At 37.4% G+C, this 17463-nt stretch overlaps 1 protein-coding gene across 1 annotated transcript in view; it reads left to right on the forward strand.

The window, feature by feature from the left end:
- ATP6AP1 (ATPase H+ transporting accessory protein 1) overlaps positions 1–17463 on the forward strand; it is a 54352-nt gene that overhangs the window by 25967 nt on the left and 10922 nt on the right. The window contains exons 7-8 of the mRNA XM_036400359.2: positions 16072–16313; positions 16900–16953. Coding sequence (XP_036256252.1) covers positions 16072–16313; positions 16900–16953 — 296 coding nt within the window. The remainder of the gene's footprint in view (positions 1–16071; positions 16314–16899; positions 16954–17463) is intronic.

A 17463-nucleotide genomic window follows, 5' to 3' on the forward strand; every position in this document is an offset into this window, starting at 1 on the left:
TCAGCTTCTGTACAGAGCTAGAAAAGCCAAAGCAGAATGTACTTTTGAGGGTTCATCACTCTGTGTATTTGTATATAACCTCTCCTTGGTATGTATTGCATATCTTTGGCTGTGCTTGAACTGCAGAAGGTATGAACTGTTTGGTAACTGTAAATACAAATACTAACTCCCTTTGCTTAAACTTTAAAGACTATAGTTCATGATGTAGAAGTTACAGGATCACTCCCCAGTGATAGCCAAGATCAGTATACATAAGAAGTAAAAGATCAATATATATAAGAAGTTTAATAACAATGAGAGTGATTTTCAAATGCGCTATGTAAGCTGTATAGCTCTCATTCACTATGGAAGATTTTGCATTCACTAGTGTCCTTATTCTCAGTGATAAAGGAAATTAGCTTTAGGTATTGCACTTTTTAAAAAAAAAGTAATCTCCTTCTAGTTAGGTAAATTAATTTTTTTATAATAAAGCTCCCAAAAAATGATGCTTTTGTGATGCTTCTCTTCTGAAAGCTCTACCTCCTTGCTCTTGGTCTGCTTATGGCTTAATAACACCGCTATGTCATATTTGTTTGTTCTTCCACTGCCTCAAACAGAAAAAAATAGATGTGAGAAATGCATATATTAGAAAAGGTTCCAGACTGGTACTGGCTTCACAGAAAGTGAACTAATGAGCAGAACTCACCTATGGTTGAGAGTCTTTTCTGATTTGATGAGCAAGAGCTATTTGGTTTAGTCAGTGCAGACACAGATACTTTCAGGCTATTATAATTATCAGTTCATTACCCCAGTGCAGGATGGAGATTTGCTCAGACTGGTTCTTGTTCTGTTCCAGTTTCAGCATGATTGGAGGGCTAGAGTACCTCTTCTACAAGGAAAGGCTGAGGGAATCAGGATTGCTCAGCCTGGGGAAGAGAAAGCCTTAAGGTGAACTAATTGCAGGCCTCCCAGTACCTGAAGGGAACCCACAGGAAAGCTGGAGAGAGGCTTTTTTACAAGAGGGTGTAGTTGTAGGAAAAGGGGAAATGGTTTTAAACTGAAAGAGAGTAGGTTTAGAAGCCCTGAAACAGGCCAATGCCCCAGTCCTGGAACTGTTCAAGGCCAGGCTGGATGAGACCCTTAACAACCTGCTCTAGAGGAAGGTGTCCCTGCAAGGGGCTTGGAACTAGATGATCTTTAATGTGCCTTTTAATTCAAGGCTTTCTATGATTCTATGATTTGAAGCTCGAAGACAGAATTAAGACTCTGAAAGAGACACCACTTGGTGACCGATTTGAAATGGTTTCACTAACCAGTTGATGATTCCTCCCACCATCTCATAAAGGAGCTGCCTTCCTCCAACAAGGCAACTGCTGAGTTCTGTGGCTCATGTTTTGAAATGCTTTGCCTTGTAGGTCTGGCTGAGTTGGGATGAGTTGGGATCTCTCTGGCTGAGTGATTTGTATCACCTAATTCTGGGCAAGTGAGGTCTATATGTCTATATCTGAATTCATCCACCAGGGTTCTCTTTACAATCAAGGGTTTTTAGGTTATGATCTTTCTGACTGTTTTGTAGGAGATGGCTGCAGGATGAGATAAAACTCACCCTTAGAGGCAGTCATCATGCTTGGGTTAGATCTTGACATGTACATATAGTCAGACAATTCTCACTCAATATTTCTCATATTTTTTCCATTAAAAACCAGAAACTTATCTCAAGATATGCAGAGTGTCTGGCCAAGACTTTCCTTCCCTTTGAAAATCATTTGATATCTTATTTTTCTTCATGAGAACCAAACCCCTCTGCAGCCCTTTTTCTACTCTTTCATCAGGAGTTCTCATGCATCTATGAATTTCTGTGTTCTTGAGGCGTTTGATCATGGTCACCTCTCTACTTTGCTTTCTTCTGGTTAGTTTTTTGTCTTATGGTTGTAATGCATAATTTTACTGTGCTGTTGTAATTGCAGAGTTTAAAAAGGATGCAATGATTTAAAGACAGATATGCTTCAAATCATAAATCTTAACAAGTTCCCCATCCTTCTGATACTCATAGATGTCCCTGTAACATTTTACTAGTTTTCTTCTGAAACTGCAAGAGAGTTTTATAGTTGTTATCTTTTCTTAGTGAGATTGAATGCTGAGGGAGCACATACTGCTAAAGGAGATTTATGGCTACATTCCAGCTGATACTCAATTTGTTGACTCCACTTTTTACAGATGCATTGTGAAATGCTGTTTAAATTTTCTGTACTGCCTCCACATTTCAGAGTGCTTCAGTTACCATCAGCTTTGGACTCCATTCTACAAGCTGACTGCTCTAGTTGGTGTTTCTGTGTGTTGAGTCTGTGGTGCCACTCGGAGCCAAGCAAGAGTTACAGAAACTTTTTACAGTCAGAAGTAACATTGGAATCTGTCACACAAGTGGTTACTTTTGACACTTAAAAAGTGTCTCTTGGAGATATCTTCAGGTGCTATGGTTGTGCACCACAGCTGAAAGGAATATGAAAAGTTTTCATCTGTTTTGACAAGTGCTTGTGGTTATGTTTTCTTTGTTTCTGCCTTCCATCTAACACATTTTAAAATGCATCATATTTTGCTCTGCTGCCTCTTCCTCTTACATCCAGCTCCCCCTGTTTTGTTGACTATTCAGTTTACCACTCCGAGGAGACTAAATGCTGCAACAGCCACCCCACTGACTTCACAGCTTCTGGCTAATGGAATGCTTTTGACCATTTAATATACTCAAACTTTACATAACATGAGCTTTCCCATGAATAAACATTAGGAAAATACTTATAATGCCATTTGAGGAGCTGGGGTGTAGATTAAATATCCTCACATATCCTTGAATACAGGAATTGCCTTATTCATTTAGTCTTCTATTTTTACATTTGAAGGAGCAGCTGTAGTTTGGCACAGTATAATAAAGCATTGGTGTCTCCAGCCTAAAAGAAGAAAAAAAAAAAGGAATTCCTTTTCCTTTGGTATCCTTTGGTCCTCTCCTCTCCTCACTTAATGAATGCCATTATAATAAAACATAAACTTGTAGATGAAGTATGTATATTTGATTATTTTCTAGCAAACTCAGTTTTGAGAATTTTTTTCTGAACAGAGGTAGAGTATTTTTAAATAACTACAAAAGAACTGCTTAAGGCAGGTTGAAGCCAGTTAGTTGTCACTCTAGATGAACAAACATTTAGCCAAATTAGTTTCAAAATTGAGTGATGAAAATGTGAGAGATTCTTGTTAGCAATTCTGTATGATTCATTGAATGTGTTAGTGGGGAATTCAGAGAAGTAACTAGTGTTTTGCCTTTAACTCTAGACTTTGCACCAGAGCAAGTTGATTCACTTACTTTAAACATTTTTACAACTTTAGCTAACATTTTTTATTTATATATATATATATATTTATATATTTATGCATTTCACTGCTCAATGAAGGGCAGCATGGAGCTAAACTGTTATTTTTATCTGATCAGAACAGCTTTGTTATTTTCAGGTGCTAAGTTTTTAAGGCATAGATGAACCCATAGATGTACAGATGTTCCATATAGATCAAATCAGAAAGTTGTGTTTATTTTGCTTTTAAAACAAAGAACCAAGAAAACTGGGGTGGAGGAGGTATGGAGGGAGAAGGACACAGGTAAAGATGAATTGTGTCTTAGGAATAAAATTTACTATAAATTGGTAAAACGCAGGCATAAAAGTTGCAATGAGTATTCTAAAAGATACAGTCATATATAAGCAGAAGTCATAAAAGTAATAATGCAGAATGAAATTAAGGTATAAGGGTAAAATAGGATAGATTAAATGGAATATGTAAATGTAAACAGGCATATTTATATGACATGTTGGTAGGCATACTAAACACTTTCTGGAAGGAGAATGCCTAGGTAAAAAAAGTATTGGAGTGATAGAATAGAGTTGTAAAGGACTGATGTTGTGTATTAAAGTGATTTTGGATTCCAGGGAAGAAAGATAAATATTCAGAGAATCCTGGAGACCTATTCTAAGAACAGTCTTTGAAGACTGAGGTTGAATGAAATATCCAAATGATATCTCTTTAACCTAAAGATTAAAAATAATCCATCTATCTGTGATTTGATAAATTGCCCAATAATCTACACTGATTATGTTGATTGACACTGCTTATATCTGGAATACAAACTGCTTCAACACAACATATTAAAAGGTCAAATAAGGTCAAATAATATGTCAATAAAGCATTTTTCCCCTAAACCCCCTCCCCACATGGAAACATCCCAAACTGTGTGATAAATAAGAGAGTGAAAGAGTGAGGCTATTAAAAGTAATAGTCACACTTCAAAAAGTATAGTCCTGTATGATACAGAAAATTAAAAGAAATATAAATAAATATAGTGCAGCATCATATGGCAGACCAAAAGAGATTCAGAGGAATAATGTGCAAAAGACCCGAAATCTATTCATAAAAACACATTAGATAGGAATTCTTTCAGAGAGTACTGGATCTAATAAAAAAGAGGAGTGCAGAAAAATGAGTTACAATGCAAGGCCAAATGGCCTTTGTGTTGATCATTGCTGTGGTAGGACATAAAGAAGTTCTCATTTCAAACACTATTTCAATAGTCATTGAGCCTCAAAACATTTTGCTGCTACTCCATTAGCAATAGAAGAGATTTCAGAATAAATAAATAAAATTAATTATGTCCTATCATCAAGGTCATTTATTATTCACTTAAGTTTAAACTAAAATAAGAAACTGCCAAACTGTCACCATGATTTCTAATTTACAATTTTTGAATTACAATTTTTATAATGTACATGAAAACTAAAAAATAGTTTAGTCTTCACCACAAGTGCGACATGGTGCTTGAAAAGAGGCTCCATATGTCTGGATAAATACTTCCAGGAAACCTACCTTCCATACTGACAAAAATGGTTGAAACTGTAGTCATAAATATGTGGATCTATGAAGAAAATACAATGTGGTTCCAATGTTCTCTAAGAGGCATAGGATGTGCAAGCAAAAGTTACAGTGTTGCTAAAGTAAAAAGGGTAAATAAGCAAAATCCTTAGAGATTAGCAGAAGTAAAATCTTTAAAGGTAGGAAACAGAGGATAAAAATAAAGGATTCATGTTCTCAGTGGGGAGTATTTGCCAGTGGAACTCTGTGGGGATTGATGTTGATGCCTATGCTGTTCAGCAGAGTCATTAGTATGGAAAGGGAGCTGAAATTCAAAGTGCCAAAGTTTGCTGATGTACTGACGGGTTGGAGAAACCACTCACAGCACAGCATTACTGAGTGATGAAAAGACAGATACAATCCAATCTGAAGAAAAGTAACATGTAGGAAGACCTTAAATATGCATATTACACTGTAGTGAGTGGCTGCTATTTCTCAGAAGAGGAATTGCAGTACAGACGTGGGTAGATCTCTTGGAACATCCCAGCAGTCAGCAGTAGGATGAATAGCAAGCAGAGTGTTGGAAAGAGGAAGGCAAAGCAGCATCAGTTCACTAAGCCCTTACCTAGTACAAGTCTGCCAGTGGAATAGTGCGTGTGGTTCTGGCCACCCCATCTCCAAAAAGGATACAGTAAAACTACAAGATTAAAATATTTCAGCTAGGAAAAGTGAGGGCAAGTCAAGAGGGAAATAATAAATAAAACTGCCAATTGCGTGGACAGGCTGAACAGGAAATATTACTCTTCTCTGAAAAGTATTCATGACAATCACCACTCAGATAGTAACATGGAATTCAGGGGCACCAAAGCCCTTTAAAGAAAAAAAGTCAACTAATTTTGGATGACAAAAGCACACAGGCTTCAGTGATTACATAAACTAATGGAAGAAAGATAGGAAGGATGGGTGGAAAGAGGTCCTATTTACATGTGTTCATTTAAAATGCAATCTTCAGCCCTGAAGGTTTCTAACCCAAAGATTACAGAACTCAAAGAGGGCATCCTAGGACAAGTATTGTTTGTATTTACCCTTTCCTTATCTCAGCTGCCAGTTACTATCAGGAGCTCTGGCTGTGAGCTAGGTGGACCTTTGCCCTCACACAGTTTAGCTGGTCTCATGTCTTGGCAGTGGAAGCTTGGGATATTGACATAGCATTTCTCTGGAACAGGAGTGTGAAAAGTAATATGTAACTTATTTAACTAAAGGCCAAGAGCCAGAAGAGGCACCCGACAGAATAAGCAAAGCTCCACTATAAGAAGCTCACGGACTTTCCTCCTCATGCTCACGTATTAGGTTGCTGTAGAACTGCCACTTCTGGAAATGAAAATAATTGCCACATCATAAAAAAAGCCTACTGCATGTAAATCATTGTTCTGCTGTCAACCAGGAAATCCATAAGGAGAAGTGACTGTGCCAGATGAAAATCGGGTAGATGGCAGCTCAAGCTTGGTGCAGTCTTCCCTACTTTCAGTACAGTGAAACAGGCTGGATTCTCAAGATCCTTGTGGTTAAGCAACTGCAAATTGCCTCTGGGAGCTCTGACTCTTTTCCCTGTTCATTGCACAGAGAATTGTGTCTTCAATGTCTACTCCTGACACCAAAGCCCACTGGCATGATCTTTTTCACAGGGAGATACACGTTCCCATTTTAGGAAGCTCAGGGTTAGAAGTGGAAAATGATTACATCTACCCAGAGGATGACTGTGTATGTGAATCCCCCCCAGGAGATACCTGGGGCTGAAAAGCCAGGAGCTGGGAGATGTGTGACTGTATGGTTGGGTGGCCTCTGCATGTGATTAGAGCAAGCCTTACCCTAAATATCTACCTGCAGTATTTCTTGTCTTCCTTCCCTACATAGGAAATTAAACTAAAGCTTGTAAAAGAAAAAGCTGGTGCAATCACAGGGATGCCCTGTGCACTGAAAAAAACATTTGTATCCTGTATCATTTGTTTTGTACTGCAGCCTCTGTTGTCCGTGCTAGAGAAATAGCTGTTAAAGGAACAAAGACATGCTTTACTATCAAGGACATAAAAATTTGCTCTTAATCAATAAAATGCAAATCATGTATTCTGGGAAATGTGAGATCTGATGACAGAATAACAAAGCCCTAAGTTTTAATGCATCCAGTCTGTAATACAGTTAGGACTAGTTAGAAGAAACCTGGATTATTTAATTTTAGTTTCACATGAAATTTCTTGTTCTTTCTTTTCACTTTATAAAAATTTCTGAAAAAAAAATCTGTATGTAGTGCCACAGAAAGTTTTGATTTTGGAAGTCAGTTTTGTGGTAGGAAGACATTTTGTTGTGAAGTTCTAGATCTGCTATATTTTTGCATGTAGCAGATGTGTTTTTCTCTAATTTTGAACTCTTACCCTGAATGTGATTCCCTGAAGTATTGGACTGTTCAAAGCCATCAACTAATGATTTTCTGCCATTTGGAAAGGTAAAGAGGGGCCATCATTATTCACACATAGTCACTGTGTATACAAAAAAATAGAATCATTAAGGTTGAAAAAGACCTCTAAGATCACTGGGTCCAGCTGCCAAACTGTGCAGCCATTTAAACTCCTAAGTGTGGCATGCATGCCTCTAAAGTTAGGATAAAGAATGATAATTTCTAAATGGAATTTTAGATATATTTAGATAAATTCTAAATGGAATTCAAACATATTTATGATTTTAGCAGAGGAATATATCCTTTAGGGATGGGTATTGAAATGTTCTCTCTAAGAGATACTTTTATTAATGTTTAAGTAACTTAAAAAAGTTAATTTCATTAAATAATGAAAGGGTTTTCCATAAAAATTTCGAACCTGGAATTGCATGCAAGTCTCTTTTCATAGTTTGTACATTAGAGCACTAAGCGTACAAAGCTAAGGAATAGCCAAGGTGTTAATAAAAGGTTAACAGAATGTTAATGCAGTATTTTGGTATTGAAACACAGAGCTTATTTCTTTCTGAGGACTGTATAACCCATTCCTGCTAGATGACAACTTTAAATTGAAATTTCAGTCTACTAATACATTATGTTTCTTTTTAGAAAGCTGTCTAACTAGAAAATAGACTGAATAAAGAAAGCTCTGGTACTAACATCCTTTTAGGGAATAGTCCTGTATGGTCAGACCCCTGTACAGTCACCTGTGCTAGCATCATTGAGAGTACAGCAGAGCTAGAGGCAGTGTTGGGAGAGCTCTGGGACTTGCCAGTGTCCCCCTGGACTGTTTACTGGGGAAGGGAAGAGGCAAATTTGCCCTGCATGAGGTTGACAAGTCATTGTTGCTTTTGGGATCTCAGCTAGTATCACAGCACTGTTCTGACCCATGCAGGCCTGCAACTCCCTCCAGCCTCGCATGGGAGTCTGCTATTGAGTTGCTGTATCACATAATCATTAGTGTCACTGGTAGACCTGAAAAAAGGCAAGAAACTAATCCCTTTCCTGACAAAATGTCACAGACATATTTTTTAATTTGTTGATGGAAGAATTACTTTGAAAGCTGTACATAAAGTGATGCTTGACATCAAATTTGATATTACACGGCATACTTTGTTCTTGTGCTGTCTTTTCTGTTTTATGAAAACCTCAATGTTCACAATTTTATTGAAAAACTGCAACTATTATTCTGTGATTTGATTTTTTATTTAGACTAAGTGATTGAGTGATTTCCTAGATTGATATTTAATGAATCAGAAGAAGCACATTCTACTTCTTAGTGCACTACAGTATGAAGGCTAAACCTCAGTTATTTTAACAGCTAGATTTTTTCTTCTTCTGGGACTTTCAGCCAAATCATTTGGAATCAGCCAAATCACTTGGAAAATTCTGCAACAGAACAGAGTGTTTCTTGCCTTATGTTGAGCAGAACTATTGGAAGGTCAATGTCAGATTCTGCTGTGCTTTATTGCTGTTAAAAACTCCTTCCTTCTCCCCAGTAGGGGAATTTTTAGGTTCATTTCCTTATGAACCTAAAAATATTCCTTGCTCCTGATCCTCAGTTCTCAGGATCTGAACTTCCACCAGGAGTTACTGACTGTGGTTGAACCAAATCCCCAGCCAGGCTTGCCATTACCTGGCATTGAATCCTGGATATGGTGTAAGAACAGCAGTAGGCATCAAGCTGCAAAAGCAATCCCACAAGAATGGTGGAAGGAATTTGGTGTTTATTTTCTAATAAGCCTCACCTTACACATTTCTATTTTCCAGAGTTTCATATCAAAGCATCCTGACAAGGATCCATAACTAGCAGACACAGAGGTGGTAGTTCCACCTAACTGCTGGAAAGATTGCATGCATTGGTCTCATTTTGGTTTATTTGGTGGGCTAGAGACCGGTGGGAGATAAAGGAAATTATGAAATTGTGTTTGATGACATTGGCTGGAATATTTAACTAGGTTTTGGTGGAAACATATCTGTTTTGAGAAAAACTTGGAAGAGGAAGAAAGGTTTGTCAAGAGAAAAGTATGGAAATCTTAAAAAAAGCATGGATATTATTTCTAAGATCAGTTTTGTCTAGACTTTCTGATGTGGATTTCATTTATATATATACACCTTCTAGCTTCCATATCCTACTGTTAGAAGAATTATATGCATATTAAGTGCAAGAAAGCAGAGTAGAAATTAAAAACCTTTCAATAGATCTTCTGTGAAAAAATGCTTGTCTTAACTTCCCTGTCAAAAGATCCAATTTGCTAGATTTATTGGCCAGTTTTGCAGATTAGTCCTCCAAAGTCCTGCAGGATCCCAATATTAAGTAGAGAAAGGGAAAATTTTAAGGGTCTTCAGGTTTTTAATTTCCCTGTGACTAGCCTACATCTGGGACAAACAGTGCTGGCAAGTCTCCCAGCACTGTAACACACTTTGGCTCCTGTCTGCATTTTTCAATTAAGTGACCCACCAGACCCCTGTGTAACCTCTGTCCAACTCTCACTGCATATCTGTTCCATTTTTTTGCAGCAGACACTCCTCCATCCTTTTTCACATCTCCCATAGCAACTCGAATTTTGCATATGGACATAAGAAAGGGGAAAAAGCAACCAGTTGGAAGTAGGTATTCCCCTAGCAGTCTAAAAATTATGCAAAATCTGTAGCTTCTTTTATCTCTGTGGCAGAATTGCCCGAAACAGGGCCCAAAATCTAATGCTCAGCCTGGGGACATTGGCATCAGCAAATAGCTCTTGAATGATACATCTGGTAGATTCCTTTCAGGAATAATTTTATTTTACAAGGCAAGTTCTTAATATATTTTTTCGCTCTTTTGTATATTGCTTGCAAAATCTGATTTACTAAAAAGGGGTAAGTGAGTTCTAACACTTTTGAAGATGGCCAATACATTGTTTTCATTGAAGTAATTGTGTTTGGGTTATTTGTCCTAACTGAGATTTAAGGTGGCGAGCGAATTAAGTGTATTGCTCCTTCCAGCTGCTATTCCAGCTTATGTTCTGTTTTACTTTCTAAAATCAGGATATTTTTGTAGAAAAATGCTGCTCTTTCTTACGGTAGATGAAAAAGTTTAGTATAAAAATCCATTGAAAATTGTGGCAAGAAAATAACAGGAAATATACATTTCTCCAGAAAATGGGGATTGCATTTACAGATGTTCTTGTATGTACCATACATTATCTGATTTTAAAGCCTTTCAAGTGGAATTGAATTGAAGTGTTCACAAGTGCTGCATCCCAACACCTTGCTCTGCTCTGGGTTCTGCTGCTCGCATGGTCCCTGCTAACTCTTGTCTCTGCACAGTGTTGGTGGCACAGAGTAGTTCCATTCTCTGTAAATGACAGTCAAGAGATCTTTTATCCATCCCAGGGCTGCTACAGGACAGGCAGCGTGTGAAGAAGCAGATCTAGCCATGAATGTGTGAGCTGATCCTGCAGATCATGTTTATGCATAGATGGATTTGTCCACTGAACTGAGCAGTGTATAATTACTGAGGTTTTGTTGTCTCTTCTAGCAGAAGGTCTTGAAGTGGTTGCTCATGACTTGGTAATCTCCACAAGTCACAGCAGTTCTATCAATTATAAAAGAGAACATTATGTTTTACAGTGAGATCATTATCTCTTACTGTAAGACATGCATTTTGACTTTAACATTTGTGTCCCAGCCTTGTTTTTGTGAAAAACTCTGAGTGATGCAGAACGCCAGGCACAAGCTGAGTGTCACAGTTGCCAAGCCATTTGGCTTGCTGCTAGAAGTGTGCATGGTTCAAGAGGTGCATGGTTCTGCATATTCATCAGATACTAATGTGAGACATTAAGGTTGGTTATATGTGCAAGGCACTAGAATGATCATAATCACTGTTAATAAATGAATGCACATTTCTGTGCATTCTTTTTTACCTGCTTCATCAGAGTAATAATAGAGATGGGAAATAGAGGTCAAGGATTCTTCTGGGAAAAATATCGATATGCTATTGAAATTTATTCTGGTGTCTTGTTTAGGCTTACAGTTGCAGTACAAATACATAAAATAGGGTTGGAAGGGATCCTAAAGGTCATCCAGTTCCAATCTCCATGCCAGGAGCAGAGGCACCTTCAAGTAGACCAGGTTGCTCTAGGCCGTGTTCAACCTGACCTTAAACACTTCCAGGTCTGAGGCAGCCACAAGTCAGCCTAGAGGGGAATTAAAAAACAAAATCCTAAAATGTTAGAAATAATAAAAATGTAGACAGTTAAAAGTTTCAGAAATAGAGATAATTGGTAACTCTGCTTAATGTTCTAGATTTTGACAGCTTAAAGCACTGTTATGTTACAGGCTTCCACTGACAGGTGAAAGAATGAAGTCCAATCAAATATATTTCTGTTTGCTGCATGTGTGATTTTGTAAACTTGACACCATAAAGAACATTTTTTCAGTTATGCCAAATTCTAATGCTTGCCTTTGAAATTGCTGACCTTTAGCAGTGAGATTGCCTGCATCACAGATTCGTGATACACTATCCTTCAAGAAAATTATGTATTAGTAGAAGTGGTCGTGATGCTATCCATCGTGAGACCATGAGGCCATATCAAATAGAAAGCATGGAGGAAAACTGATCTGTTTGTGTGGGAAGGAATATTGAAATGATAATTTCAAAAAAAGGATTTGAAATGTGCTGATACTTGGCTGGGATGTTAATGCTGAGCAGCTTCTGATATGCCACAGCCAAACCCCAGAAAGAATCACGATCTGCCATTTTGCAGTACCCCTCTACTGAGCACATGGCAGCCTCCTAAGGTCATTTTTTTAAAGGATATCTTGCAAAAATTTTTTTTTGTTGATCCCCGTTAAAGCAAATGAAGAACATGCAAGCATACAGTTCTTTTGGTATCCTGTGAAAAGAATTACAGTTGGTACATGATATGTAGGAGCAGTTCCATCTACCAAACCCCAAATCCAGTTCAGATAAAAGGTATTTGTCTTTGTGGTGTTATTTTAGCAGTTGCAGCACCTGCCCTTGGACCTTGTGCTTCATGATTTAGGGCATCATATGTGATCCAAAAAGATTCTTTGTCCTCAATTTTACAATGCATTTTGAACTTATCTCTACATGCATTCCCTAAATATTTTCAGGTTATTTTCTTCATTTGTGCTATGCTGTGCAATGCTAATAAGCAATATCTGGCTCTAATACTGCACTTTTTTTTTTAGTAGAAGCTGGGATTCTTATGTAGTTTTGCAATACTAACAACTGGATTAATCAGGTTATGACTAAAACTAGAAAAATTGCCATTTGCCATCCAAGTCAGGTATATACAGAGAACACACTGTAGTGCACAAAGTATTATGGATGTATAGGCTAAACTAAGATACAGCCTAAAAAGAGAAAGGGAATGGACCCTTCTGCCTACTAACCTCCCTCCTTGAAAGTACAGAAATATCCTTTCAATAAGAGCACCAATCCCACAGAGAGGATGTGGTCATAAATCTATGCTGTTAGAAATGAAAAGGAGCAGCAAGCACCACCAGGACAGTTTTCTTATTCTTGATGTGCACACTTTAATGTAGCAATAAGAAGTCAAAAACCAAAAGATTGAAACAGAAGACACAAGTGTCTGTTGAACTGATATTCAGAAATCCCATGTTGTAACCTGTGTAAAATGTCTGTTTCTGTTGTTCATTACCATTTGTCATTTCAGCAAATGAAATTTTTATTTTCACAGTATTTTGTGTGGTTTTCATATGTGTTTTCACCTGTTTGATTTATATTTGTTTTCAAGTGTACTTTCAAATGCATAAAATGGCCCCAAATCTTTTTTCTTTTCTCTAGCCACTCTGTGTTGGAAGAGCCAACAAAACTGTGGCAACAACAACAGAACAAGTAATTTTGTATGTAAGGTCTGTTTGCTTTGAGAAAGATTTGTATGTTGGTGTATCAAAATGTTCCCAGATCTGCTTCCTTTCTTGTTTTCAAGAGAAATTATTCTGAATCGAGAGGCTTGAAAAACAGATCAAAGGGAAGAAGTCTTTCAACCTATTGCAGGTTCAGTTAGTAATTACAACATTCCACCGAGGTCTAGGAAAAAAAACCAAAGTTCTTTGTTTTTCTTTTCTGTACGTTATTTAATCAGGTCTTGCTGTTGTTCACTGCATGACTGGGATCAAAAATGCCATTGATAAATTCAGAGAATAAGTCAGTGATTCACACATCCCTCAGTTCAGGTTAGCTGAAGGAGAAGAGCACACTGAACAACAGAATTAAATATGGTGTAATGATTGGCAACACTTCCACCATGTATTGTTCCTAAGTAATCTAATTTGATTTACAGTATTTCAGCATAAATATAATCCATTTGTCAAGGAAATGTCTTGTAATTTATACTTTAGCATGAAATATATGACATCTGAGAATGATTTTGATTTGGTAAGCTCATGTTTGTGCAGCAACAAAAGAAAATGTTCCTTAAACAGAGAAACAGGGACATAGTGGGGAAGCTCTCAGCTTCCCACTGCAGTTACCTGGAAGGAGCAGCCTCTGTCCTCAGGTCTTCAGTGGGCCCCAGGCGGGGCTGTTTCAGAGATCCTCCTTCCAGCCTGAAGACTAAATTTTTAAATATCTCTCTCTGATTTCAAGCATGCTTAATTCACAGAATCACAGAATATCTGAGTTGGAAGCAGATTGAGGGACCCCATTAATGCTCATTTCCCCAAGTTTTGGCACACCATCTCATTGCTCTTCACTGGACAGCCTGGTTTTGTTCCTTTCCCCCTTCCAAACTCATTTAAAGCTTTGTCATCAAGCCCCAGTGGCTCCTGGGCTAGAGCTCTTCCCCTCTGAGACAGGTACATTCTGTCAGGTGTCACTGGACCACATGTTGAGTAAACTATCCCATGGTCAACAAGTGCAAAATTTTTCCACTGACGCCAACCTTGGAGCCGTGTATTGACCGGATGGATCTGCCTATGCCTATCAAACCAGTGAATTTCTTTGCCATTGAAAACCCTTCTTTCCAGGTTTGCATTCTTTTGGGTCATATGCTTTCTGAGAGAGACAAGGGAATCTGTATTTAAGAGCCTCATGGCAAAGGACTGCTCAGAGAGCAATAAAGCTGTAGTCTTATGATTATATTTTAATAGCTTTCCTTTTATTTTAAGGTACTTTGACCTAATCCCCAAAGTTATCCCAGTCACAGTACCCAATTGTTTTCAGCTCTTAGCAGGTGGTTTTTAAAGCCCTCTTTAGATGATACATGGGGCCCACATAGTAAAGCCAATAGTTAGACAGGATATAATTTAGACTTCAGCTTTTCCTCTCAATTTGAAATAAAATGATTACATTTCAGGAAAGTCTAAGGAAAGATTTAAAGTTTTATATCAAAAGTTGAATATTTTCTTTTGTTGTACCCTCTTCTTTTAAAGAACATGGTATTCCTTTAAAATAATGCTTGTTCTGATGTATTTGAAAAGGCACTACTCTGAATTAAAAAGAAATTCATAAAGTATGCATGTATGGGAGGGGAAGACTGCATTCTTCACTGGAGCATTTAGTCAAAGGGTTTTAAAGCAGCCCTTTCTGCTTAATTGATATAATGAGGTACCTGCAAAGACAAGCTGTAAATAACAGATGGCCAATAGTGTTTACAGAGCAGCCGTTCAGGTGACAAAATCTTCTGGGGCTCCTCTCCACAGGGAGGTGATAAAGTGATATTATAGTCACTGTTTCAGACTGGAAAATGACTGACTGTCATTAAACCTGTCGTTTTACACTGGTTACAACATTGGCTGTCTTTAAACCCATGAAAAGGAGTTCCAAGCAATACCTCCACATAATTACAGTAATCCTTGTAACCTTTGTGATGCCTTTCATTTCTTGTACCCTAAAGTTATACAAGGGTAGAGGCCACTTGTAGCATACAAGGTTGTAAAGCTGATATGGGAATCAAAAATAGGTGGAATATTCCAGATATGAATAGAGTAAGAAGTGAGGAGTAAGATAAGAGGAGAATAAATTTGTTGTGTGGTAAAGTTGCTTTAACTGTTGACATCTGTGGGGCTGCTTTACCAAGGATGCCCTGGGCACCTTTTTTAAAAGCATTACCTACTAGGCACAATTTGTGGAAATATCCTAAATATTCATGCAAATATCCTAAATTCCTGGAAATATCCTAAAAACAGATATGTCTCTTGTAGGCTGATGTTCACTACATCACCCAAATGAGTGAAGGTCTTCTTTTTCCAGAAGCCATCAGAAGAGTTTAAAAATAAGCTTGCTGTAGTTTTAGTAGACTGCTCTCATGCTTGTTAAAATGAAGACTGCAAAAACAGTTACTGTTACTTAAGGGGAGAGTGTCCCTGAACTAGCAAGTTGAACTTTTCTCATTATGTTATTGCAGGAAAAAGAAAAATGTTGATTTCTTTCAGTATTTTCTTCTGGGAAAAAAATTCTTCTGTCTGTTAGCACAAATGAATGCTACTATCTTAAGGCAACACTACCAACATTGTTTTACATTCATTTGCCTAGTATCAGTGGTGCTTATTTTCACATGTGGACAGCTGGCCTTGGGAGCCTCCTTAGTCTCCACATCACCAGTTAAATAGACAGACAGTAACAACTATTGAGGTTGATTGAGGATTTAAGAAGAACAGGTGCTCATGGTACAGAATGGTGAAGTCTGTTTTCAAGTGAAATGACTCTTACAAAGGGATGAATTGTTAATGTGTTGTTATTCCAGATTTCTAGAAGAACTGATGTGGTGGCAGAATTAAGACGACAATTAATGGCTGCTGAGGAAGAAGAAAGTTCATCATATCCTCCTCTGAATGTAACCATTGGAAATGATACATGCATCCTTTTTTATGCTAGTAATTTCAGCCTCAAAGCCAACAATTCAGTTTTAATAGATTTGACAAACGCAACATTTTTAGCACAGAACGTGGATATTTCTGCCTCTGAGTGCACAGACAGCAACACAACGTGAGTAGCATAAGAAATTTCATATCATAATACATGCAATTCAGAAAAATTTCAGAAATATTATGTCAAATCAGTGCTATTTTAATTGTTTTCTTCTAAAGCATCCAAAACTTAAAAAAATTATTCTTAGAAGAAAGAAGTTAAATCAAGACCACAAAAACTGTTCAGATGAGGCCTGTTATTTTCACAATTTTTTTCTTCTTATGTTCCCCACTTCCTTGTTTGTTTGTATTTGGTCCAAACAGGTTTCCCTGTGCCTGGTCTTACAATCACAAAAATCTCCACTGGCATTAATGAGACTATAATTTCATTCCCTCAAAGGGGAGTATTCCCAGTTACGAGGTAGTAACTCATCTACAAGTACATTAATGAAACATGATCTCTGTTTTCCTTTACTTTGAAGCACCTGCTCTTGGGTAAATAAAACCCTAGAAATATTTAGTCATATTTTTCTGTGTACTGAACCTTTGCTATATGACTTTTGTAATTGCCTACTGATTTACAATATATCCCTCAAATTGAAATGTCACAATGATCTAATTAAAGCTGACTACTCTAACATTAAAAATCTGTTTCTTATTCTTAGACTGTCATTAAAATACACAAGACCAGTGAATGGAATCAGCAGCCTAGAGATAAGGTAACTTAGGATTTATTTTAAATAGACCTTTTGTGGTTTACAATGCCTGTTAAGGAACTAGGAACAAAAAAAGGGGAGAAGTTAAATGAAAATATTTTTTACTTTATTATTTGCTTTCTCTTCTGAGGAGTCATGATGGAGGAAAACAACAGTACAGTCTTTATACTGGAAATATATTATTATTCTCAGGTAAAGTTCTGAAAAAATATTGTAGGCAAACATCCATACCATAAGGTACTGGTATATGCAGCTTCCTGTATTACTAATAGGATTGTTCCACAGTCCTCTCAGGTAAATCTAACTGTGATTTGAAAAACTTTGAGGGGTTGAAGTCTACCTGCATGGCCAGGGCTGTATTGAGTCCTAATGTGGATTTCCAGTGCACTCTGTTAGTGCTAGCTTGTGGTTAATGAGGGATGCAAAAAGTTTTAAAGTCTTTACTCCGTGCATGGTGACAAGACTATATCTCTCCTACCGTGGCAAGAGAAACATTCTGTGTTAAGGTAAAAG

Source organism: Molothrus ater, chromosome 5 (assembly GCF_012460135.2).
Source record: "Molothrus ater isolate BHLD 08-10-18 breed brown headed cowbird chromosome 5, BPBGC_Mater_1.1, whole genome shotgun sequence".
NCBI lineage: Eukaryota > Metazoa > Chordata > Aves > Passeriformes > Icteridae > Molothrus > Molothrus ater.